The sequence below is a fragment of the Panthera uncia genome, chromosome B1 (genome assembly GCF_023721935.1).
Source record: "Panthera uncia isolate 11264 chromosome B1, Puncia_PCG_1.0, whole genome shotgun sequence".
Lineage (NCBI taxonomy): Eukaryota > Metazoa > Chordata > Mammalia > Carnivora > Felidae > Panthera > Panthera uncia.
Genome location: NC_064811.1, coordinates 143,522,539 through 143,549,517, shown reverse-complemented (window position 1 = coordinate 143,549,517; position 26,979 = coordinate 143,522,539). Strand labels below are relative to the sequence as shown.

The window sequence follows — 26,979 nt, the reverse complement described above, 5'->3', positions numbered from 1 at the left end:
TTTTTTTTTTTTTTTTTTTTTTTTTTTTTTTTTTTTTTTTTTTTTTGAGAGAGAGAAAGGGCGAGCAGGGGAGGGGCAGAGAGACAGGGAGACATGGAATCCGAAGCAGGCTCCAGACTCTGAGCTAGCTGTCAGCACAGAGCCCGATGCAGGGTTCGAACTCATGAACCATGAGATCACGACCTGAACGAAGTTGGACGCTTAACCATCTGAGCAACCCAGGTACCCCAAAGCTGATTTTTAAAAATAATATCCTGTCACTCCTTTGACAGTGAACGTTAGGTAAAATCTAAATTCCTTACTCGGTCCTACAAAGTCCTAGGTGATCTGGACCTGTCTACTCCTCTGACCCATCTTATAGTGTTCCATTTGCTTTTGTTGTTCTTTCTGGAATGTTCTTCTCTCAGATCTAGGTGCAGCTGATTCCTAAAGAGGCTCCAGCTCTGGGGCCATCTCCTTGGTGAAGTTCCCACCTCCTCAGTGAAGTTCTCCTTGGTTGCCTAACTCAGCACTTGACTACATCATAGTGTGTTTTCCAAAGGATGCATCATTAGCTGAAATTCTTACTTACATGGTATTTATTTATTGTCTGCTTCTCCCCACAAGAATCTAATATCCGCATCACAGGAAAGATCTGTCTTGTGTACTCTTCTGTCTCTAGGACCTAAATAATGTCTGCCTAATAGTTGGTGTTCAGTAATTATTAATAATATAATAAGGTAATAAAAAGAGTGAGGATTCTACCATGGAGACAGGGCAGAAACACAGAATGTTGCTAAGTAAAGTAACGGCACCATAGATTTTGTGTTGCAAAATGGTTATAGGATTGGATTGCCAACTGGGGAAGACTGAAGGCAGGCAGATTATATAGAAGACTACCACAACCATTTCTGGTAAGGAGAAGATAGGGAGGCTGAACTGAGGCTCACTCAGAGGAGACAAGGGATGGAACAATAAGAGCAATATTTAAGAGGTGGAATCAGCAACCTGTATTTATGTTCTGAGGGAAGGAGGGCAGTAGTCGAAGATTATATCCATGCACATCTGAGTTAATGGTGGTGCCCTGAACTGAAACAAGGGATGTGGGAGATGTAGCATAGTTAGCAGATGAGTTTGGTTTGGGAATGTTAGCTTTGAGCCACCTGCAAAACATTCTGGTAATGCTGTTCAGTGGACAGTTGGTAATACCAGTCAGAAATTCGGGAAGGAGTCAGGACTGAGGGCATGGATTTGAGAGTTATTAGGTTGTAGGTGGTAATAAAGGCATGGGAATGGAACTTTAGCAAGAGCTGAGGGTAAAAAGAAAGGAGGGCCAATGATGAAATTCTAGGGGTTGACTAACTTTTGAGGACTGGGAAGAAGAAAAATCAGTAAAGAATAATGAGAGCAGTTGGGAGGAGCAGAATGTGGAACCCATGAGAAAGAACAATTAATAGTGGCAAATGCCACAGAGATCTGGCAAGAGAAAGACTGAAAACTTGGCAACTAGGAGTGACTGGTGACTTGAGCAAGAGCTGTTTGTTTCAGGCAAAATACAGAATGTAGTCATTTGAGGAGTAAATGGCGGGCATGGGGAAGGGACTTAGGATAGGATGCCGAGGATTCTTTCCAAAAGGTGGGAAAGTAGGAATTCCTGGCTGCACACCCTAGTAGGAGAAAGCTGTCTTTTAAGAATACAGCTGGACTAAAGCATTTGATTCAAAAGCTGAAAGTGTCTGTAGGCATTGTGTGCAAAGGATACTGAACTACCTGAGCACTGATACACAGATTGCCAAATGTCACCAAGGGCCTGGCTGGGGTTGGAGATGGTTCCTTTAGTTTGGCAATAATGGCATGGTTGTATGATTCTCTCCAGTGGTCTCCAGCCTCCTGGGTGTAGGAGCCAGGATGCCAAGTGACTGGCTTGATCACAGTTGTATACTGGCAGGGTAGTTGTGGCAGAAGGACAAGAGGTGAGGATATTGGGGATTGTGGTCTACAGGATTGGATCTAGACTGAGACAAAGTAAAGCAGACAGGTCGAGTGGGGAGGGGGTGGAGATAGAGACTGAGGGAAAATAGAAGGGCTAGAAAGTCCAGTGAGGAGAGTAAGAGATCTGAAGAATGGTAGGGTGCAGTTAGAGATGGTTATGTAGAACTTCAGAATTACTTGGAATTTCAGAATTTAGAATTTGGAGAGATGAAAAGATCCGGGGTGTGCTTATGTGATTAGTGGATGAAATGGAGGATAGAGACATAGGTGAAGGTTAGGTCTTTGAACTTAAGAAGTGTAGCCACCATAATGTCACCCCATTCATACTGATGTTCCCCTACCTCTGGGAGACAGATGAAGATTGAAACCAGGAAATCCAGTGAGTAATCAGGAATTGGTAGATAACAGTTACACGGAGCAGAGAGAGCTGGATGTATGAAGCTCAAAGGAGCATGGGCATTGCATGAAAGGGGGAAGGCATATCCTGAAGGCCATAATGGTGAGTTAGGAGAATGCCAGACTGATTCTGGTGGAGCCCTTCCAAATCCTGGCAGCATCCAAGCTGTGACCACTGGAATAAACTGGAAGTCATGTGCACTGGAGGAGAAGAAGTTAAGGAAGCCCCAGGGGAACAGTCGGGTCATCTGCAATAGCGATAGGTGATAGGGTGGAAAGAGACCTCATAATGCCTAATGAAAGAAGCCTGAATTGGTTTTGGAACTCTCGGAAGTAATGCAATATAAATTTAACATACAAAGTGTATATTTGTTCCCACTAAGAGCTATATATTTCAGTAGCAAAAATAACAAAATTATATTGTTATGATTTCTGTGAAAAGTGTAATTTAATATTTGGAACAGCTTTTGAATCTGTGTTTAAAAATTATGTAGGTTTGTATTTTAGTTGGGTTTCTAGCATTTTATAAATAATATTTTTAAAGTATGAATGCTAATATTTATGTGTGTGGGTTTGTTTTCTTTTTTAAACAGGTTCTTAATCAAGAACCAACTCTATGGATCCAGGACAGGTTTATCCCATGGCCTGCTCTGAACAGCGTGTTGTCCAATAGAAGATTCCATTGGCAAACCGTCTCTGTTGCCTTATAGAGCAAGCAAAGAAGATGGATCGACTGAAGAACCATCTGCCTGTGTGCTTTCTACCTACTGTGCCCTTTTTAATCCTAGTATCCACTCTAGCGGCTGCTAAGAGTGTGACTAATAGCACTTTAAATGGCACTGACATTGTCTTGGGCTCTGTGCCTGTAATCATTGCCAGAACTGACCATATCATAGTCAAGGAAGGGAACAGTGCCTTGATTAATTGTAGTGTTTATGGTATCCCTGAGCCACAATTCAAGTGGTATAATTCCATTGGCAAGCTGCTGACAGAAGACGAGGAGAAAGGAGGAGGTAGGCTTTCAAGTTGTATCAAATATCATAAGATATAAACATGGACTTTGGAACCCGCACTCTGAATGTTAGTTGTTCCTATTCAAGTGATTTAAGGATCTCATTTTGTCTTCTTTCTCTAAGGCAAGAGGGAGAAATATATATTCTTAAGGATTCGAATCGCTAATTACTTCATAGTTTGCACTTTTTGACTTGGAAGACAGGGCAAGCCTCTTGGAATTTTGTAACATAATGCATACAAAATGTTATAGGGACGAATGTAAAATGGATTTTCCATAAGTATACGTTCCATTTATAAGGGAGTTTTATTTTGTGTCATGGAGCTGGGTCCAGTAAACAATATAGCAGGCGTTTATGGTTAAATGTCAGTTTAATTCATTGACTGTGGATTTAAAGACCACGCTTCTTAAAAGAAGTCTCTGTGCAAGGTTCTCAGCCACGACTTGAGATCATTCTGTGCTTCTGAAGACCTGGCTGAAGTTTCTAGATTGTTGCAGCTGAGGCCAAGACGGAAGATTCAGTAGCAAGAAATAACATGTGGCAATAGGGGAATGCTTAGTTTTTAATGAGTGCATTTCTGGCCAAAAAATGTGAATCACCTACATAAGCACTGAGCCTGCTTCAGGAAAGACTTCGGCCAGAGAGAGGATTGATTGGGTCATTGTGAATAACTACACTTCTTGTTTTAGGTGTGAGAAGTACTTGTCTGAAAACCCAAGCCTGAGCTAATTGACCTGAAGGAGTTAATGTACTTTCTAAAGCATTTACTGTGTGAAGTAGGGGTGGGGGAGTAAAAAGACCATTGTTCTGAAGTAGCAGCTTACTAGTTTCTGTCACCTTTCATTCATGTTGTACTTCCCATCCACAGCCCTTTAAGCAATGAATAATCCCCAGAGAGTTTCTGCTCCAAGAAAACCTATGTTTTTAATCTCTTTCCTTCATTTTATCTCACTCTGGAAAAGAATGGAAGCTAATACCTTATGTCTCCTTAGGAGCTGAGCAAATGGAGTTTCCTTGCCATTACATACTTGTGGCTCACCGCTGTGTCCCTCATGGTTAAGGCCACTAGCAGTCCAACTACCTGGGATCTGGGGTTTCATTGTAGCACTCTCACATTGCTTTGAATTAACCATTCAGGGATGTACAACATGACAAAGCTTCCTCCCTCCAGTGAAAATACCACATGTTACATGTATGTCTGTCTGTTTAATTTGGTAGAGTGGACCTCTATCCCCACCGAGTAAAATTTTGAGGCCATAGGATTTTTAAATTGGAAGGGACTTAGAGACAGTGTAATCCAAATCTCTTCTTCCACCCACGTTTTCCCAAAGTCCCACTGTCAGTTAATGGCTGTGACTAGAACCTTCACTAGTGACAGAAGAAGAGACACCACCACCCCAAGCCCACAGTTGGTTTCCACCCCTACCATTCCTTCCTCACAGACTCCAAGTCAAAAGCAAGTGATCCCACACTTGTGAAGGGGGCAGTAGCCATGGTAACATATACACACTCAAGTCCCCGTACTCCATCAGATCTTTCTGCGAGCTGGGCCGCCGCGGGGAATAACAAGGGAACTGAATTGAGGGGAACAAGGACTCCAGACCTGAATCTACCTTTCACATGGACACTGAAGCACGGGGTCATCACCGGTACCAAGGAGCTGGGGCACTAAACCCCTGAGTCCTAGAGAGGGAGACACTGTGGGAACCACAGTGCTGGGGCCTGAATTTCAGTCACCACATTTTGATTGCAGTCCTAAAGTAGGGCCTTTCTGCTTCAGAGAGATCACATGTTGCCTCAGTTGAAAAGGTCGTTCTAACTATTAACGCGGGCTTGGCAAGCACACTCTGTACCTGCCTTCTCGATCTGTGTCTTAGGAAGCTGGACTAGATGGAAGCCACATGGCTCGATTTCCTTTTGTTCTGTGGCACTCAGGTGGTCCATAGTAGCAGACTGCAGAAGCCCAGAACCCCAGAACCAGGGGAAGCCAGCAAAAGCCTTTGTGGCACAGAGAACTGCTCCATCAGAACCCAGCATTTGTATTGTTTGCAGCCAGCAGTCTTGCTGATAAATCAGTTAGCCATTTTCAAATCTCACAAGGAAGATGCACTGCAGATTTTTAAAAAGAACTCATGTGATACTAGTACTTGATGTTCCAGCTCAGCCTTTGTACTGCAGTGCATAATAATAGTGATTCCAGAATGTCAGGAACACAGGGCAATACACAAAACACTGTACCTCACAACCAAGCAAGACATAAGAAATAGCAGAAATGACACTCCTCGTCATGAAATATTAGAACTTCAGTGCTCAAATGGCCTATCAGAGGACCCATAAGTCTTTAACTCTTTCTTTCTGATGGGGAAAATGCCCATATTATAACCATGGACAAAAATTTCAGTTGTCAGGCTAATAGTCTAGAAGTTTAAATGGAGCAGTGTTTCATTATAACTCAACAAAGAGGTGATTGAATGAATATAGTATGAAAAATGATGCTAATATCCCAGAACATTACCTAGATACAATAGACTACTGTTAAAACCAAACTAAAAAAACTAATGTAATTTTCATTAACAATCCCAACCATTGATTAAGCCCTCATATACCAAGTTACAGATACCATTTCTGATCCTTACAGTAAGCATGACGGGTAGATATTATTAATCCTCATGTATACAGATGAGGGACCAAGTGAACAGAGAGGATATTACACGGCCAGAGTGTGGACAAGCTAGTATTTATTCTCCCTCTGTGTCCAACCAGCATCTGCTCACTCTTCGGGTCTTGCTAGGTGAAAAATGTTGAAGAGCATCCAACCCAGACTGAGTGAATGAGAGAAGCCTTCCTGGATGGAAAATGCATGGTAATCACCCACATCAGTTTCAGTGTCAGGATATGTGCTGTCACATGTATATGTGACACACACACACACAAAGCATCAAAATCACCTGGTGACTCGATCTAGGAGCACATCACCATTCATTGTGTGATTAGGAAGGACCAACTTCATTTCTCATTTATGCTGAGAAAGTGAGAGAGCTATTATTCATGCCAGCCCTGCCGGTCCTGGAAAGAGTGGGGCTACTGCCCGTCACTGGCGGGAGCATCAACTGCTTCACTGCCCTTCCCTGCTGCTCATGCCTTCAAGTCCAGAGGATCGAGACAGGCTAATGTGTAATCTGTCTCTGGAGGAGGACTTTTCTTTTTCTGGCCGTTCACTAAAGGACATGTTTTGGGGGTAGTCCACCACCCATATTACAGAAATAGCTCAGAATTCCAATAACATGCATAACCACAAATGACCACAAAGTCCTTTTGCTTGAGGTGAGTAGAAATAAACAGTTGTCAGAAAGTATTATGAAAAAAGTGCCAGTTATTTCAGGTACTAATTATCCAGCGTATTTTTGCCATGGCTTTGTACTCTGACTTTAAGCCATTTAAATGCACATTAGCACCTTTGATGATAAATAACGAGCATTTCAGGAAAGTCAGCCAGCAGAGGCCTTGCCAAACACCTCTGCCTTGTTAGCGATTAAGTTTGAAATTCTTCTTCCAACTTAGGTTTGAGACTTCTGTGGATTGGTTCTCCACACCCTTATAGCGTTCTTCCACCAAAAATAACTAAAGACTGTCTTTTAAAGTAAAACATGCACAGAGTAAATGGAGCCAAAGTGTACAAAGTTCCCAATTGTCACCTCTGCTACTTTAGCGTTGTGGAATTCATTATTACAGGTTTTGGTTTGTTTGTTTTTGTTTTTAAGAGAAAGAGCACTCACATTTGCACACCAGTAGTGGAGGGGCAGAGAGAGAGGGAGAGAGAATCTCAAGCAGGCTCCACGCTCAGCTCGAAGCTCCATGGTTGGTGGGGCAGGGGGAGGGGAGGCACGATCTCATGACAGTGAGATCATGAACTGAGCTGAAATCAAGAGTTGGTCACTCATCCCCCTGAGCCACCCAGGAGCCCCATAAGTTTTGCACTTATTTATTTATTTGCATTTATCTCCACTTTTCAAATTTTTGGAATAGACTATAAAATGCCTGTTCACTACTTCTGCAAGGGACAACAACCTGTGCCAGCCCTGTTTTCAGACTAGTTCGTATATGACCTCCTTACTTAATGCACGTCTAAGAAGGGTCAGTTCCCACGGTAAATATAAATCATCCTTTACCTCTGAGATCGGCGTGAAGTAGTGCATTAACTACCGAAAATATGCTGAATTCTTCTTTTAGTAGATTAAATATCTGAGATGAAAAATCAACTTACCAAAGGCATGAAATAAAATTAGTGTAATTAGGAATACATTACTGGAAATCCCACAATAGCCTTTCCTTAACTCCTCTGAGCCACAGTTTTTGTAAGATAGAGATAATCCTTTTTTACTAGCAGGTGGGGCTGAGCGTCTTGAATAAACTATTGTGTATTAAACATTTTGCACAGTGGCCTGGAACATGTCCAGCTGTCAGTAAATGGCAACTGCTGCTATTGTTATTGGTAATATCGCCCTATATTTTGGCAGCCATAGATTCCAAGTGCCTAAATCTCTATTTCGTAATCTAGTGTGTTTTGAAAAGACAGGAAATAATTTCCTGGGTAATTTCTTATTCTCTATCTCGATCTCTCAACCTTAAAAACATTGAATTAATATAAAAAAATTTATAGCCCTTCAAAGTTATTTGAAATTTCAGGCTGCCTGGGCAGCTCAGTCAGTTAAGCATCTGACTCTTGATTTCGGGTCAGGTCATGATCTCACGGTTTTCAGGTTTGAGCCCTGTGTCAGCACAGAGCCTGCTTGGGATTTTTTTCTCTCCCTCTCTGTGTGCCCTTCCCCTGCTTGTGCTCATTCACTCGCTCTCAAAATAAATAAATAAACTTAAAAAAAAGAGTCATTTGAAATTTCAAAACAATATTGAGACTGCCGTGGTAGCAAGTTTGGAATCCTTTCCTTCATCAGAGGCTTCCCCTTGCCCCACCATCACTCTTGAGTACACAGGACCTGTTGATATCCAACATGCTTCTATCTCTGAATAAGCAGTGAGCGTATGTGGACATTACTAAATGTGTTATACACAAGATGAACTTTACATCTGCCTAACTCAGTGGTTCTTGGCAGGAGCCTGTGTTCCACCCAGAGGACATTTGGCAAAGTCTGGAGATATATTTTGGTTGTCATAACCTGGCGGAGGAGGGAAAGGAAGTGGGGGAAATTATGCTACTGGCATCTACTAGGTATAAGGAAGGAATGCTGCGACACATCCTTTAATGCACAAGATAAACCCCTACAAAGAATTACTCGGCACAAAATGTCAATGGTGTCAAAGCTCAGGGACCCTGATCTAACCCAAAGAAGCACTCCTCTGCTCACTAAAGAATCATTCCAAAGTAGATCTTGAGGTCAGTTATTTGAACCCATTATGTATTCTTTCATAAAAGTAGTTTAAGTTATTATGGCTCATTTTCCAAATTGATCCATGTCAAGGGCCAACCTGATAACTAACCACCATTTATAGTTTTTCTTGGATGAGTTATGCTCCATTTGGGATATGAACTCAGAGTGCTATAGTCTTAGCTGTGAAAAGACCCTTCTGGATCCACCTCAGATAAGGATGACAGCCGAAATTCCCAACATGGAAGTCATTTATATGAACCCAGTGTAGGGTGCCCTTGTCTTGGAAAACCACCTGCAGCTGTTCTCAGAAAAGACTTACTAGCCTGCGTGGAATTACTTGGCACTAAAAATTAAGATCACCAGACCCAGTTAGCTGGAGGGTCATATGTTTCCTTTGCCAGGAAGTGAAAAGACAGTAGGTAATCTTTTCAGATATTATTTATACCTTTAAGCAGAGCGTAACTCCAGGCTGTGAACAGCATAGCCTTCCACCCCCACCTTCCTGAGCTGAAAGCTGAACTAAGCCTGTATTATCCCAGGCCACCTTTACTCCACATGATGTAGGAACAAGCTTGTGAGAACTGCCCTGGTAGCCTCTGAAGAGGTCTCTTGGGAGGATTGGGGGAGTGGTGCATAAGAGCCCTTACGGCTTGCAGTGTTTATAACCAGAGTCTTTGCAGTGGCTTCACGGAGCTGTCATCTACTGCATAAGCCTGTAACAGGTGCAGCCATGCAGTGCTAAATTTGTTTTCAATTATGTTTTGTAAAAAGGCATGGACCCTTTCTCTTCAGTGGTCTGTTTTTCACATATTGGAAGATAAGTACCACATTTATAGACACCTACACACGTGCATCTAGTTCTTATTTGAAGACTCGATTCGATGCGATATTCAGGTGAATCTTGTACTTCATTTATGTTTACCTAAACATTTATTGGAACGCTTACCACATGAATTTTTTTAATTTATTTTAACTTTTTAAAATGTTTGTTTAGGGGCGCCTGGGTGGCGCAGTCGGTTAAGCGTCCGACTTCAGCCAGGTCACGATCTCGCGGTCCGTGAGTTCGAGCCCCGCGTCAGGCTCTGGGCTGATGGCTCGGAGCCTGGAGCATGTTTCCGATTCTGTGTCTCCCTCTCTCTCTGCCCCTCCCCCGTTCATGCTCTGTCTCTCTCTGTCCCAAAAATAAATAAAAAACGTTGAAAAAAATTAAAAAAAAAAATAAAATGTTTGTTTATTTTTGAGAGAGAGACAGCAGGGTAGGGGCAGAAAGAGAGGGAGACACAGAATCTGAAGCCTCCAGGCTCCAGGCTCTGAGCTGTCAGCACAGAAGTCAAACGCTTAACCGACATGAGAATTTTTAAAGTTGGCCTCAAGAAAATAATGTATTGGGACACCTGGGTGGCTCAGTCTGTTAAGCGTTGACTCTTGATTTCAGCTCAGGTCATGATCTCGCGGTTTGTGGGTTCAAGCCCCATATTGGACCCTGCACTGAGCCTGTTTGGGATTCTCTCTCTCTCTGCCCCTCCCTCACTTACTCTCTCTCTCAAATAAATAAACTTAAAAAAAAAGAAAAGAACCTACTTATTTTGGCCAGTTGAAATCTCCTCCTTAAAAACCATAGGTATGTAAAGCTCAAGAGCCTAAGTATCTCACTGGGATTGTGAACAGAGTTTTAATCTTTTCATGCCACTCACTGGGGACATAGACAAACCATACGTCAGCTTATTTACACATTCACAGAAAGGTATCTCCAAAGAAAAAAGAAATCCTTATCTTCGAATAAGTAATTTGGGGGAAATTCTAAGAGCTTAGTATTTGGGCATAATTTTAATTTCTAATGCTCCATGATCCTCAGGAAAAGCTGGAGAAATTTAGGATTGTAGTAGACACGGTGTTTGAAGGAAGCTGTAATTATAGTATCTTTGTAGGTTGTGTTCTCACTTTCCTTATGATTCTTTAGTTCCAGAATGTATCAATGCTGTTCATTTCTATACAGCAGTAATGTGGTCAGAAGTCATTTGCATGAGCCATAGTTCTGATCTAGTGCCATACACTGGCTACACACTGAGCCACAGTGACTCCCATCATATGACTGTAGCCATATGAGGCTGCTGATCTGCTTCTCTCATTACTGGACGGTCTACCTGACCCTGTCCTATTGACATGACATCGTAGTGTCTGGAGCAACTTCCTCTTCCATGTGTGTGTGCCCCACAGTGAGCACGGTGGTACCAGGTCAGCCACCTTCCTGGCTTGGGACCAAGGTTATGGCTTCTCCCAGAGAATGTTGGCAGGAGGGGAAAGTTCTGGAACCATGTCCCTGTAGAAAAACTATCCTGAAAAGATTTTTCTCATTACCTTGATTTTCTTATATCGTTAATATTTTTTCAGTCAATTTAGGCTTGTCTGATTTGAGAAATTTCAAGAAGTCTACAAGTAGGTCATAGACTACATTCATTTTGAATTTTGACAGATGCCTCCATATCAACCTTCCAAAGGTTTTACCAACCTGACTCCCCACTGCCACGTGTGTAAGCATCCCTTACCCTGTTCTCTCAGCAACATAATGTATAATCAGTGTCTTTCCTCTTTTTCTGGCACTCTGAAAGGTTGCAAGTTATGTTTTGGGGGGCGCCTGAGCAGCTCAGTCAGATAAGCATCTGACTTTGGCTCAGGTCATGATCTCATGGTTCGTGAGTTCAAGCCCTGAGTCAGGCTCTATGCTGACAACACAGAGCCTGCTTGGGATTCTCTGTCTCCCTCCCTCTACTCCTCCCCTGCTCACGCTGTCTCTCTCTCTCTCAAAAATAAACTCTTAAAAAAGTTATGTTTTTTATAGTTAGACACTATTCATATTTCTTTTTTCTGTGATTTATCCATTCGTATCCTTTCCCCATTTTTTTCTTTTGAGTTATTTGTCTTGATTTATAGGAGTTTTTTTTTTATGTTTTATACCTAGTAAGCATTTGTCTGTCAAATATTCATAATTTTCTCCCACTCTGTCATTTGCTTTTACTTTTACTTAGTATGACGTATTTTATAGTGTAAAAATTTTAATTGTGGAGAAATCTAATCTATTATTGTTTTCCTTTATAGTTTCTTGAAATGCCTAAAAAGCCTTCATATCCCTAGTTTGTAAAAATGTTTTTATATCCTCTATTAACTTTATGCTTTTTAAAAATATTTTTTAATGTTTATTTATTTTGAGAGAGAGAGAGCATGTAAGCAGGGGAGGGGCAGAGAGAGAGAATCCCAAGCAGGAACTGTGAGATCATGACCTGAGCCAATATCAAGAGTCTGACACTTAACCAAGTGAGCTATCCAGGCACCCTAATTTTATACTTTTAATTTACATTTAGATCTTCAGAATACTTGGAATTTATTTTTATGTATCACATCAAATAGGAACATAACTTCATTTTCATTTTTCTTTTAAATGAATGGCCAATTATCCCAATATCCTTTCCCTGCTGATTTAAAATATCTTCCTTATTTTTAAAATTCCCATGCTTACCGGCATCTGCTTCTGGACTTTGTGATTTTCTTCACTGGTTTAGTCAGGGGTCAGAGAAGGTTTCTCAGGTAGCGAGGTGACAGCGAGGTGGTGTCTGAACTGGGCTAAGAAGGGGTGAGGTAAGGCTTGGAGGCGGGAGGGAGGAGAGCTTTCCAGGCAGAGAGGAAACCTGTGGGAAGGTCCTATGGCAGCTGTAAGAAATGAAATAAGGCCTGTTTGTCAGGGGGAAGTCCTGTAGGGTGAGGGGTTCCTGTTCTCCCACAGGATAAATACAAAGCTCTTGAACATTCTGGCCCTGCATTCCTCTCCGGCCCTGTCCCCACCCTAGCCCTTCTTGGTTTTGGACGTAGTTTGTCAGCTGCAGCAGCACAGCCTGGGTTCCCTCTATTGCTCCTATGCCACCTGCACCACCCAGCCTGCCCTCATCCTGGCCCGGTTCCCCAAGCCTCTCCAAGAAGCTGGTGCTCCCACCCCACTGCCCTGGGCCGGCACTTTGCCAAGTGAGCCACGGTCCTTTGTTGCCGTCTGTGTCCCTCCTTGGGCCGGATGGTTTTCTCAGTCGGGGATCCTGTCTAACTCATCTTTGTATTCGTACAGTCGAGCGTGGAACCTGCTGCAAATGCAATTTACTCAATAATGTTTGTTGACTAAACGCTTGAACAAGATTAAAAAAAGATCACTGCCCTTCTAAAAATGTCAGCTTTTATGTGTGTGTGTGTGTGTGTGTGTGTGTGCACACGCGCAGCATAAAATACACACTGCAGTACGGCTAAGAAATAACATCTGTTAGCTTTTCTCTTTGCAAAGGAGAGACTGTCACCACACTACTTCTGCTCCCACGTGGGAGGTTTTCATGTGCGATTCTTGTGCCTGGAGTTTCTCGGGGAGACTGTGACAGATTCCTGGGCAAACTCTAGCAGCCCTTCTCCTACTGCATGTGTCGGTATTTTAGGGTGAAGCCTTCAGGTGAGGGTCACCTTACAGGACCAGAGTGGATGACGGGAGTGGAGGAAGGGCTTTCGAAGGGTTACAATCTGAGCAAGGCACAGGGCATATATTAGTGAGTAACTGTCAAGGGCATTAGGGAAATATTTTACATGTAATCTTTGGTAATATATTCAGAAAGTCACGGTTTAACATCCGCCTCTTTATTTCCTCCAGAATCGTTGCATGTAGATCTGACTCGGCATCAGCTGCCGACATTTTAGGTTTTTATCTGTGCTAAAGTGATGCGGCTTAGTGAAAATTCAGCACAACTTTGACATGCCCAGTTACCATCTAAAATACACGAGAATTGCACTGTATACGCACTTCATGAAGAGCACTGATGGTTTCCTATGACAGTCATTGTGGGTGTTCTTGTTTTCTTAAGTAAAGTTAAAGCTAAAGCCAGGACCCTTCCAGAATGAGTCTCAGGGCAAGATATTTGTAGACTGAGGCGAATGGTAACGTGCAAGACAGAAAACGTTCTCAAGATGATCCCAGCTGGATGGGTTCTATATGGAAATTCTTCATGAGTCTGGGTGCAGAGCTGATGTGGGAGGACCACAAAGTGCAATCTATGCCATCTTCGTTGTTTTCAGGGCTGCATCTGGTAGTAGAACACACAGAAATCTTTATTTTTCACTAACCAGCGGTCAAGCTGAGACTGAGAGGAAATATGTAGAGTCTTAGTATCAGCCTTTAAAAAAGAAGTGATACAGACTTACATCACCTTTGCGGTGATAACCTTAGCTCCTGTGACGTTATAGTCTTTGGAAGGGGTGTGTGTGTGTGTGTGCGTGCGCGCGCATACGTGTGTGTCTGTTGGCTACCAAAGACTTGCTTTGTGACCCATAACAGAATACAGTGATCACTAAAATTATTATTTAGGTGTGAAGAGAAGCTGTTCATAATACCATCAGATACCTGCCTTCTTAGTTTAGTGGTCTTTTCTGCTCTTCTGCTACTCCCAGGTTCAGACTACTTTGGAGGTAATTCCTCCATAAAAGGAACGGCCATGGGAGGTTAGGAGTTGAACAATTTGACCCTTACCACTCCCCATATAAATAACCTCACCTCACCTTCTTCCATCCTAGTTCCTGTTATATTTTCCAACAAAAGAAAGAAGGTAAATTTGAGAAACTCCTACAAGTATAGTCTGTAATTTTCTGGAACCAAATACCTTCCATATCCGTAATAAGCTTCCAGTCAACTCGAGTTTGCCTATGCCCGCTGTAGTCCACCTTTATGAAACATGCACATGTTAAAAATATAAATTGATAATACATTGATTCCCTTGCCCCAGATTATTTCTACATTTGGACAAACCTGCAGCCGAAGTATCAAAATCCACGTTCGGGGAATGAAGGGAGTGGAAGGCCTGCCCAATCTAAATGAGAGAAGATTTCACAGACTGGGTGCTTAGGTTTGTCGGTTGACACACATTCACAAGAAACCAAAAATTCACTAGATTTTCCAAACCAGTGTTTTCTACTCTTGGGGAAAAGAAACTGGCCGAATTGTTAGAAAAGGGTTACTCGGGGACACTAGGAACCACTCTTCACAGATGTTCTTTCAGAAAGAGTAATAGGACAGCACCTACAAGAGGCATCCTGCCAGATCCAGCGTGCCTAGCAGGTAGGAGGGGCCGCAGGTCCCCAGAAGGCACCTCACTGCTCCACCCTAGCTTCCTTAAGGATGTTCCTAGGAGTAGAAGATGCTGGAATGAAGAAGGCCCTCTCTTGCTTCAGTCCATAGTGCCCTGAGACTGTAGTCACTTACGTGTTCACAAGTTTAAAAGGGGGGGAGGAGGGGAACAAGTTGCTTGTTGCTTTTGGGAAATATCAGATTTTTAAATAGAATTAGAAGTCACTGCCAGAAGGAGAAGAAACAAGTGAAAATACAATTCGATAATAGGTACTTAAAAGGAAAACTACATGTTGAACTGCTCCATCTCTCAGGAGAGGCTCCTCTAGTTGGCTTGTGGAGCCGGAGTGCTTTTATGGAGAAATATCTCCCTGTCTGCTCCTCAGAGCTCCCAAGAGAACTGTCCTGGACCCTTCCATCTCTATAAGACGGTATAGGTAGGCTTTCAGAAAGCCTCAGACCCAGGACCTAGAAGCCAAACCTCTAATGACCTGTGGGTACAGAGGCAGACAAAGAATGAATCCCAATGAAAGAGTTTCCCCTGATTCAGAACTTCATCCCTGGGGCAACACTAGCTCCTTTCCAGGCCAGAGAAGGAAATCGAACTGCACTTATCAACATGCATTCTCCATTATGTGAGGCTTATTTTCAACTTGATGGGTCTATAATTTATTTGCAAGGCTAAAACATTAAATTGGTATTAATTCATACCCAGCCTCTGAATGTTCACATTGTTAGCTTGTAACTTTTAAGTACTATAAACAATTCATCATAAATTCTCAAAATTAATGACATGTTATGCTTGAATTAACTGAGGTCATACAAGGATAACTTCAACCTCAAATATGAGAAACCCAGGTAAACAATTATAATTTAATTGGCTTACTCCAGACTTTATGTTGATCCTAAAATACTTTATATTCTTAGAAGCATTAAACTCCCTCAATGAACATATATATTCAATAGCGTCATGCTCGTGGGCAGGTTAGAAAACCAGATGCTATGTTTAAGGAATTCTTTAATAAGAGCGCAGTATTTTCCAGATTGTTTCTTTTTCCTACTTTTCACGAGGCTGTAGAATTACGTAGCATGGCTTGGGGGTTAAAAGTATAGCCTTTCGACCCTGAGTTCATCTGCTCTCCCACTTCTTCCAAACTGGTGACCTTGGGAAGGTGGGCTAATCTAACCGTGCCTTAGTTTCTTCATCCTGTGAAATGGAGCCGGTATGAGTACCAACCTCACAGAGTCGTTGTGAGATGAAAAGCATTAACGCACGTCGCTGTGTCACTGGCTGGCACGTAGTAATTGTTCACTGTCGGTATCAGTAGCAGTGGTAGCAGTGGCAGCAGATGTTTTTAGTAATGTGAGAGTTTGTAGACACTTTAATATGACCTATGTGTCCTCGGTTGAATTTTCCCCCCTTCCTTCCCACAGGAAAATGGCAGATGCATGACAGCGGCCTCCTGAACATCACCAAGGTGTCTTTTTCAGACCGAGGTAAATACACATGTGTTGCTTCTAACATCCATGGCACTGTGAACAACACGGTGACCCTGAGAGTCATCTTTACCTCTGGAGACATGGGCGTCTACTACATGGTCGTCTGCCTTGTGGCCTTCACCGTTGTCATGGTCCTCAATATCACCCGCCTGTGCATGATGAGCAGTCACCTGAAGAAGACTGAGAAAGCCATCAATGAGTTCTTTAGGACAGAAGGCGCAGAGAAGCTGCAAAAGGCATTTGAGATTGCCAAGCGGATCCCCATCATCACCTCAGCCAAAACTCTAGAGCTTGCCAAAGTCACCCAGTTCAAAACCATGGAGTTTGCACGCTATATCGAAGAGCTTGCCAGGAGTGTGCCTCTGCCTCCCCTCATTATGAACTGCAGGACCATCATGGAGGAAATCATGGAGGTGGTCGGGCTTGAGGAGCAGGGGCAGAATTTTGTGCGGCACACTCCAGAAGGCCAGGAGGCCTCAGACAGGGATGAGGTTTACACAATCCCAAACTCCCTGAAGAGAAGTGACTCCCCCACTGCTGACTCGGACGCCTCGTCGCTGCACGAGCAGCCTCAGCAAATTGCCATCAAGGTGTCTGTGCACCCACAGTCCAAAAAAGATCACGTGGATGACCAAGACGGCATGCAATTTGAGGTCAAAGATGAAGAGGAGACAGAACCGTCAGCCGACCGTTCCCCGGAAACTGCAGAGCCTTCCACAGATGTAACATCCACAGAGCTAACGTCTGAAGAGTCAACACCTATCGAGGTATTAGATAGAGTCCTGCCACCAGCTCACCTGGAAACTTCAGAGCCAGCAGTGGCACAGGACAGAAACACCTGCATTATTTACGAAAGCCATGTCTAATATCAACCATGAAAAGCTATGCATATCAAGAAAATCAGGGGCTGCTCCTTGTAGTGCAGATGTAGTACGCACTCGCCGCTAAGCCTTACCAGGAGACTCTCATCCCTTAGGTAGGAGTGACGCCATTTTAAAAGGGGAAACACCTGAGTGCAGTTTATGACATGACTGGAATTTCCCCCACAGTAAAGGATGTGAGAAACATCAGGGTGCAGAATTGGTAATACTGGACGGAAGGTGTCTGTCCATGCGATACGAATTTTAGAGGCTCTTCTCTGCCAAATAACCTTAATGGGTGATGCCCTTTTGTCAAAGAGAATATTACTATAAGATATTCTGAGTTCAAGAGCCCTGTCCAATGCACACCGCATTGCTTTTCCTTTAAAAAAAATTATAGGTCTGCTACAATAGCAAATGCACGTACATGGGTTTGTTGCACTTTCTTCTCAGTTTTATTCCTTTCACTGTTCCTTTATAATGGAGTAGCTGTTGTTACATTAATACTAGTTGCTCTTTCCGGTTTGGTCCCCTTTGCCACTTTGTCCTTATTTTCCCCCTAGAATACTTACCTCAGAGGCTTGGTATCAGTCACTGGTGCCAGGGCTGATACCTACAAGTCACCTGTAATGTTCCCGAGTAGTTACTAGGCTCATTGTTTTTGTCACTACCCAGGCCTATGTTCATACATCACTTTTTTTGTTTCCAACGAAGCTGCTATTGTGAAACTGAGAAAAATTTTGCCCAGGAATAGCACTTTATTAGCCAAAAACAAATGTGTTTACCTGTCCGATTCTGAGAGCCTTTTGGTGGAGGGAAATTATAAAAGGTCGAATATACCTGTATTACCCATGAAACCTGTCCTCTGTGTAAGTAACATCATCTTTACAAACAAAAACTGATTATCTGGAAAATGTATTGCTTCTGAAGACAGCAGCATATGATGAATCCCTGTAGGTTGTAGAATATTGACTTCCCAGAAGGGCTTGGAGGGCCATATGCCATCGAGTGACTCAAACACTTAATTCAGGGCAGCAAAATAAAGATCTGTGAAGTTGTGTAACCAGGTCCGCTTTGTGAACCACGTAGCTAACTTGTTGGTCTTGAAGGGGAGAGGGAAAGGTTGGAGTAATGACCTAGGGAACTGTGTCATCAAATTTCACGCCAAATTATTGAATTATTTTTTAGTCTCACAAGAAAGCAGTAATATGTGAGGCTGAATGATGTTATGGAAAGGAGAAAAAGTCAGTCTATGCAAAGGTCAACACCTTACCTGACTGTGCCAATAACTAGCTGCCTGGCTTTGGGCAGGTATGGGTCTCAGCTTCCTTATCTGTCAGAGGGGGCAGACTAGATAGGCTCTGAGCACCATTTAAATGGTCTCACTCTCTCACAGAACCACCTCAATATCATCGTGCTTGCTCTCTTTCCAGTTAACGGATTTTCACTTTCATGTCTGGGTTCAGCTAACATTTTTTATGCTGCCTTACTTACTCAAGGAGGATCAGTTTTAAATAATCATAGCATTTTAAGCAAGTTGTGGATCTTCTCTCCCAAAACATCATTAGGACCACTTCTATAGTTTAAATTTAACCGTAGTGAGAATGAGTGGTATTTCATTGTCACTTAGAAGCAGGGGGAGTAACCTTAAAGTTGTTGTAGGGGTCATGGCCACATCAAGTGATGGGGTCGTATTGCTGAAGGTTACACGGGCCACGTTGGTACTGAGGGAGCAGACCCAGATGTTTAGTCCTCACTCTGTCACTATCTAGTAAGTGATCTCGAACAACTCCCTTCCCTTCTCTGGGGCTTAATCTTTTCCATCTGAAGAATATGGGGGTTGTGCTTGATGAGTCACAAGGTCCCTTCTAGCTCAGACATGTATTGTTTTACAGAGTTTGTAATCTCTCAAGATAGGTCCCTGCTGCAAGAGACAAACAACATTGGGAGCCAAAATGGGTACAGGAGATTGGATGCTTTTTGCTGTCCAAAATTTTACAACAAATGTATTTGGCTGTGCAGCTGAGGGCAGTGGGTTTGGCTTTAGGGGTAGCCTGACGGGCTTCTTTATTCATAGACAACCAGTGTGGAAGGCAATCTAACAAGACATGGAGTTTGGTTAGACAAACTTGTCCAGGAATGAACTGCTGGCATCTAGTTAGAAGGGTCTTGGCGGGGGGAAGGGGGGGGTCACATAAAGCAACTAGTAGTACAGCAGTCAAGAGAAAGCATGACTCCTATGTGGGCTCTCTGGATTAGGATTTTATGTATTTGGGTTGCAGAACACCTTTATCTCCAACTCTAAGAATATAAACATTTTCCACTTGCTATGGAGGTCAGCAAATTCTTACTACGGATCTATATGCCCAAAACAACTGAAATTTAAGCTCATTTTGTGATATTGTGTGAACTTTTTTGCATTGTGTTCAGTTATTCCACCCAAACCCATGTGCAGATTTCCACATGGAAAGGCATCAGTTCTATCTAGACATTGATAAGAAATAAAAACTTTAAAATCAGCAGATTTTTAATGAAGCAGGAGCAGGAATTTATGACCAAAGAATGTTCCAGATTGGTCTTAGCTTCTTAAGACTGGGGAGATGATGATGATGATGATTATTATTATTATATAGATTTTTCCAAACTTTTCCCCTATTAGGGCATCAAAAAGCTCTTGATAGAATCATAGCCAACCTAAAAGGAGGTTGGTTTACAATGGAGATTTCTCCTTCCAGAAATTCTACACTCTTCCTATCCATCCTACATCTTCTTCGTGAAATGAGAAAGGCTCTCTCCTTCTAGAATATAAAATGTAGAAGACCTTGTGACTTTCAGCTGATTTTTCAAAGATAAACTGCTCAGCTTCATAGAAATTCATAGACGTATGGCTGTATGTGTGTGTCCTTGTGTGCACGCATGAGCGTCAGGCTGTTTGGGGCAGTTTTAAAAGCTTAACGCTAAATCCCAAGCCACGTCCTTTGGGTCTTATGTAGTCATTCTCAACATCAGTCTCTGGTTTCTGAGTCATATCTCTAGCAACTTCTTTCCTTGAAATTCTGAAAATGATTCAGATACGTGTGCATATTTAATTCACTTAGATGATCTGTAAACTTGGATGGTATTTATTCTAAATGGAAAAAAACACAATTTTATACTGAAAATCTATGTAATTTATAATGGTTTTGTTTTATATATTATATTTTCATATCTTTAGGGCACATCTACTGTTCTCATCTTTTTGTATATCATACTCAGCAAAAAGAAATACTAATACTTGACTAAAATCTCTAGGAACCAAATGTGATGTATAACGTATAGAAATTGCTCTAAAAATAGCTGAATGTTCTCACCCATCCCAAGCATTATTGTGCCATTACATCCAGAATGAGTTGTCTCAGATGTTTATGAGCATTCCTTTTTTCAAAACTAAGGCTAAAAGGTCTTGACATCCCACACAATGGATTCTGGAATCTCCTTCCTATCTTTATCTTTTTTATTGTTTGTTTCATTTTTAACTGTAGAAGTCTGTGTTGTTCAAGCTTGCCTTTGAAGGGCAAATGTGAGATAAGAAAGCAATTTGATGAAAAGACTGAATTGAACTCTGGCTATGTAAATTATTTAGTGGACTGCTGACATGTTTTAAGTCTAATGCTTCGATTGTTATTTATTGGTGATCTAGGGTCTGCTCAGCTCTTTAGCACACGAAGTAAATGTAAGGCACAAAGAATGTTTGCATGTTTTGAACAAGCACTCTCTCAGTGTAGTGCAGCCAACACAGATCTGCTTACCTGCAAAAACACCCATCCCAGCCATTGGAGAAACAGTTTGGGAGAGGCAAATCAGCCACCTTTTATTCGTAGATTGAAATCCAGTATTGTTATCAGTGCTAACTCTTAAATGGCAGCCCCTGAGGTTCTGTTAACAGGGGATTTCCTGTCAGTGTTTCATTTGGTAAGAAAATGGAGCATTTAACTTATCTTTCAGATACTGTATTTTATATTCGGCATAGTTCAGCTACTGTTCTGTACCTATTTCACAGATCCTTTTGGCATTCCGTTAAGATTATAATCCCTGTTTCTACTCTTGCTTTTTAAGCTAATTTACTGGTACTCTTTAAACCTACCAGATCTCATTGTATGTTCACACACATCTTTTGAGCACCTGACATCTTCAAGACACTAACCATTTTTACATTCACCTATTCATTTAAAAATCCCTCAGTAGATAACAAAATTCATTTTCCTAATGACTTTTTTAGGGTTTCTACGGTGATTAATCAGGTCTGGATTAAACAAATCAATGGTGGGGGATTGGATATCAAAACAATTGTTTAATATGTTTTCCAAAGGACTGAGTGCGTGTCTGTTATACAAGAAAATATCGTATGAGGGTGGTAATGATCTTTGAGATAGTTTAGAGATATCACTTTGAAAGGGACTAATATTTAGAATACCACAATCAAAATTGAAGCTCTCAGAGAATGTAAAAATAGAAAACAAATAGTTCTAAGAATATTCTGGCATAAATTGATTTTATTTAACCAGTAATAAAAGCCTTCAAATGTATCTGTCAGACACCATAGAGCTGCTTACAGTGAGTTAGGGTCAAAGAAGATGTTTGCTTGCACTTATGTTTGGCTTGCTATATCTCTAGTTCTGGATGTCCTTTGTTAAAATTGGAAAATAAGATGAAAAACTTTGGGCAGAAATGTCCAACTGGTGGATTTGTGAACTATAAATGTTCACTTTTTAAAAATAATTTAAAGATATAAACAGATGACATTTAAGTTGATGTTATAGTAGCAAAACAAAACACCATGTGCTCCATCCTGTGTTTTGATCATTGCTTTAATAAAGGGTTTGCGCAGGAGTGTGGATTTTGTGTCATGTCCCACCTAAAGGGCATGTGATGGTGGCATGTGATTTATTCTTTCCAATGATAGGAAATCCGTCACTCACTCTTTTTTTTTTCTTTCTTTTTATTTTAACTTGTTTTATTTTTTTTAATTTACATCCAAATTAGTTAGCATATAGCGCAATAATGATTTCAGGAGTAGATTCCTTAGTGCCCCTTACCCATTTAGCCCATCCCCCCTCCCACAACCCCTCTAGTAACCCTCAGTTTGTTCTCCATATTTATGAGTCTCTTCTGTTTTTGTCCCCCTCCCTGTTTTCATATTATTTTTGTTTCCCTGCCCTTAGGTTCATCTGTTTTGTCTCTTAAAGTCCTCATATGAGTCAAGTCATATGATTTTTATCTTTCTCTAATTTCACTTAGCATAATACCCTCCAGTTCCATCCACGTAGTTGCAAATTGCAAGGTTTCATTCTTTTTGATTGCTGAGTAATACTCTATTATATATATACACCACATCTTCTATATACATTCATCCATTGATGGACATTTGGGCTCTTTCCATACTTTGGCTACTGTTGATAGTGCTGCTATAAACATGGGGGTACATGTGTCCCTAAGAAACAGCACACCTCTATCCCTTGGATAAATGCCTAGTAGTGCAATTGCTGGGTCATAGGGTAGTTCTATTTTTAGTTTTTTGAAGAACTGTCCATACTGTTTTCCAGAGTGGCTGCACCAGCTTGCATTCCCAACAAATTCTTTTCCCTAACTTTTGCATCCATGACATATCTTGGGAGAAAAGGAAAAATCAAATAATTTTTTTTTTAACGTCTATTCATTCTTGAGACAGAGAGAGACAGAGCATGAACGGGGGAGGGGCAGAGAGAGAGGGAGACACAGAATCGGAAGCAGGCTCCAGGCTCTGAGCCATCAGCCCAGAGCCCGACGCGGGGCTCGAACTCACGGACCGCGAGATCGTGACCTGAGCTGAAGTCTGACGCTTAACCGACTGAGCCACCCAGGTGCCCCGCAAATAATTTTTTTTTAACTACAAACTTTATCCAAATTCAGAAACCTTAACTCCATCCTAACAAACTTTATAGCAATGTATTTTTATCTGTTTCAGGAAATGATTTTTAACATGTAATATAAAGCATACTCTGGAGAATCCAAAAAAAACCAGGAAACTCACATACCCAGAACATTCCACAGAAGGTATAAGTAATAGATCTGCGTAGACAATACCAAATCCAGGCCAAATTCAAAAAATGCTAAGTAGGTCCCTTTGACAATCAGCTTCAAAAACTGAATCCCTCTCAGATGAGATATGGGACACGTAAGCAAAACCAGATGGGACTACCAGATAGGAAAGCAAGACAAAAAGGGCAGAAACTAATTTACTGCAGACTAAAGAGACAAAATAACTGAGTTTTCCAATAAATTATACATGTAACTTAACATCCACAGGTTCTCCCAAGCAAAACAAAAAACAAAAAACCAGACTGAGTATTATGCTGGCATTAATGGAAAAATTAACAATCATATCATTATGAAAGAGAAAATAGGAAAGTTTCATGCTAACCAGGTAATTTTGACTGACGCCTATTTTCAGACCCAGAACAAATAGTTGCTAAATTTTTTTTTTGCAGGTTTTGGAATGCCATGTTCTGCATGGGCCTTAATCAAAAGAGCTGTATACGGATTAATATTAATCTGCATGATTTTCAAAGAAGCCTACAGTCACAGAGTTGGAAAATCAATGTGAAGTTATCTAATTTACGTATCTTCTACAATGTGCCTACATGTAGTAGTTCAGCTCTGCTTGAAAATCTCTGACAAACGGGGAACTCGTTCCTCATGTAGCAGCATATTCCATTGTGGCTGGGTCTTAAGCACTGAGGCAAGAATTTTAAAAGTGCTACCACACTGGTCCTTGAGCTCCCTGAAGCCAAAAGTGTGAGTTAGTCCTGCCACAATAAAATTGTCTTTTTAGTGTCAACACAAAACTAAAATTGTAAATGTATTCATATAAAAGGATTGCAAAAATGCGGGATGCTCCTGATATGGCTAATTAACATGCCATGTGGCACACACCCTTTTGAGTGAATGGTTTCTGCCAGTGGGGGGGTGTTAGAGGCAGATTTCAGGTGAATCAGGTGCTAGCCTTCCCAGCCCCTGAGATGTCCTAAGGCTACAGCTCACTAAATAAAGGGTGGTTCGGCAGCGAGAAAAAAGCAAATCAACCAGCAGATGAATTGCCTCATTATATTAGTATACTTTTGAAAGACTATTAGAACTGAAAGAAGTGTATATATACGTTATTTTCAAAAAACAAATCTCTACCAGTGGGGTGGGTTTTCTGACAATTATTCATGTTTTAAGATTCATTATGGAATAGGAGTCCCAGTAAATTATGCAAAAAAAAAAAAATCACTCTAGCAAAATTAGAGGACTTTTTGTTCAATGCAGATGCTCTATAACATCTACTTCCTGAAGTTCTCCATGATTCCTATGAAGCTGATGTGTTAATAGAGACCCCTGAAGCGATTGGCACCTCTGGTTTTAGGTCTGATTGATTATTATGTCTACTGATGTCACACGCTTCTTCCACCTAGGCATATGGCAAGGTGAACAAAATTCCCCAAAGCTTTAAGAAAAGTCCTTTTTTTTTTTTTTAACTAGGATTTTATTTATTTATTTTTAAGTTTATTTGAGAGACACAGAGACCGCGAGAGTGGGGGAGGGGCAGAGAGAGAGAAAAGAGAGAGAGAATCCCAAGCTAACAGCTTGTTGCTAACAGCACAGAGCCTGATGCCAGTCTCGAACCCATGGAACTGTGAGATCATGACCTGAGCCGAAACCAAGAGTTGAACACTTAACCAACTGAGCCACCCACGTGCCCCAAGAAGATTCCTAATTCTAACCATCAAGGTTTTTACACCAAAGGCAAAAATGACAAGTGTGTCCGGACAAAGAGGTAGGACTCTCTGTCCTAGCTCTACAGAGGGTCCCTATTGTTGGGTGATGTTTCCCACGCTCCTCCCTGTTAGCATTACCTCAGCTGTTCTGCCAGAGGACGAAGTTACTATGCTTGAAGTAAAATGCTGTATTTCAGAACAAATAGAGTCCATGAAAAAAAGCATCTACCATGAAGTAGACACTTATCAGTTTAACATAAAAGAAGTAAATTTCAATGCCGGTTATGTTGGAAATTATTTTAAAACTGAAACATTACACAAATTATGACTTGGCATCGTATTTATAGAAATGTCTTCATCTGTAGAAGAGATTTGAAAGTGTTAACACCTTCAAAAATTGCAGAGGATTTAAATACATTCTATTTGTAGGAAATATGAAAAATGACAGCTGATGTGGAGCATCTGTGATCATTAATTTTTTTAATGTGCAGATTATAATGTTCCTAATTTTTTGGTCATCACAATAATTACTGTGATTGATGATACTTCTGAAACCCTGCCAGATCTTGAAAAAAAAAGTTTAACCCCAAATTAAAAATATATATGTATTATTCTTGTATCATGTTAACTATTCATTCCACAATGAGTTGTAGATGACTGAGTTAAATACACTTTACTGTCTGTGAGTCCTTTGAAATTGGAAATTGCTATGTTTCATACAAGCTCACTAACTCTGGATAATGAGACTACTTTATTAATCAGACAGTTTACTCCCAATCATTTGGAGTCAATGAGAGATTTATAGTGTGATTAAAAAAGCAGAAAGCTGGATGATCTATAAGTGCTTTTCTTAATCTGAAGCAAAAAAGTGGAAGACATTCTGTTTATAACACAAGAATAAAACATTAATATGCTATGCTTCCAATAGACTGAATATTTGTGTCCATCCAAAATTCCTATGTTGAAATCCTAATCCCCAATGTGATGGTTTTTGGAGGTGGGGCCTTTGGTAGGGGATTAGGTCATGAAGCATGACACTCTTATGAATGGCATTGGTGCCCTTATAAAAAAGACCCCATAGGAGCACCTGGGCAGCTTAGTCATTTGAGTGTCTGGCTTTGGCTTGGGTCATGATCTCACGGTTTGTGAGTTCAAGCCCCACCATCAGGCTTGCTGGTGTCAGCACAGAGCCCACTTCAGATCATCTGTCCCTCTCTCTCTGCCCCGTCCCCACTTGTGCTCTCAAAAAAAAAAAAACAAAAACAAAAACAAAAAAAAACTCCACAGAACTCCCTCATCCCTTCTGCCATGTAAGGACACAGCAAGAGGACAGCTGTCTAAGAACCAGAATGCAGACTCCCACCAGACACTGATCTTCCCCTCCCTTAATCTTGGACTTCCAGCCCCCAGAACATTAAGAACTAACTCTTTAGGGGTGACTGGGTGGCTCAGGTTATGATCTCAGGGTTCGTGAGTTCAAGCGCCACATCAGGGTCTCTGCTGTCAATGCAGATCCTGCTTCAGATCCTCTGTCTCCCTCACTCTACTCCTTCTCCAGCCTCTCTCTGTTCTCAATAGAAATTTAAAAAATAAAAAATAAATTTAAAAAAAAAGAACTAAATCTTTGTTGTTTAAGCCAATCAGTCTATGGTATTTTTGTCACAGCAGCCCAAGTGGACCAGGAAAGGATGAATAGTGTAAAACAATGTAAGAATACCTAAAACATGCAACTCGTTTCTTCCAAGTCCTTACATATGGATTTGGACTGCCTTTTTAAACATTTTCCTTATAAGATTTTTTTCAACACTTCAATATAAAAATCAATGCAAATATAGAATTATGAACCTTCAGATTATTTTCCTTCTTTATTAAACATTTACATTCACCAGGATAGGAAAATCATAATATAGTCACACTTGTCCTCTTTATATGAGA

General features: G+C 41.3%; 1 protein-coding gene and 1 long non-coding RNA gene across 6 annotated transcripts in view; one reads left to right on the top strand and one right to left on the bottom strand.

Annotated features, from left to right (window-relative positions):
- The window catches only part of MFAP3L (microfibril associated protein 3 like), a 70,116-nt gene that overhangs the window by 19,273 nt on the left and 23,864 nt on the right, over positions 1–26,979 (top strand). The window contains exons 1-4 of one of the 5 annotated variants that reach the window (XM_049631325.1): positions 1,839–2,350; positions 2,961–3,380; positions 16,344–17,176; positions 23,776–23,996. In XM_049631325.1, coding sequence (XP_049487282.1) covers positions 3,092–3,380; positions 16,344–17,176; positions 23,776–23,808 — 1,155 coding nt within the window. In that variant the 5' untranslated portion in view covers positions 1,839–2,350; positions 2,961–3,091 and the 3' untranslated portion in view covers positions 23,809–23,996. Of the gene's footprint in view, positions 1–210; positions 575–1,836; positions 2,351–2,960; positions 3,381–16,343; positions 22,144–23,775; positions 23,997–26,979 lie in introns of those variants that run through there. The other 4 variants (XM_049631324.1, XM_049631327.1, XM_049631322.1 and 1 more) reach the window with 4 other exon arrangements.
- LOC125923202 (uncharacterized) overlaps positions 16,520–26,979 on the bottom strand; it is a 148,397-nt gene continuing 137,937 nt past the window's right edge. The window contains exon 3 of the long non-coding RNA XR_007457933.1: positions 16,520–16,589. This is a non-coding gene — a long non-coding RNA (uncharacterized LOC125923202). The remainder of the gene's footprint in view (positions 16,590–26,979) is intronic.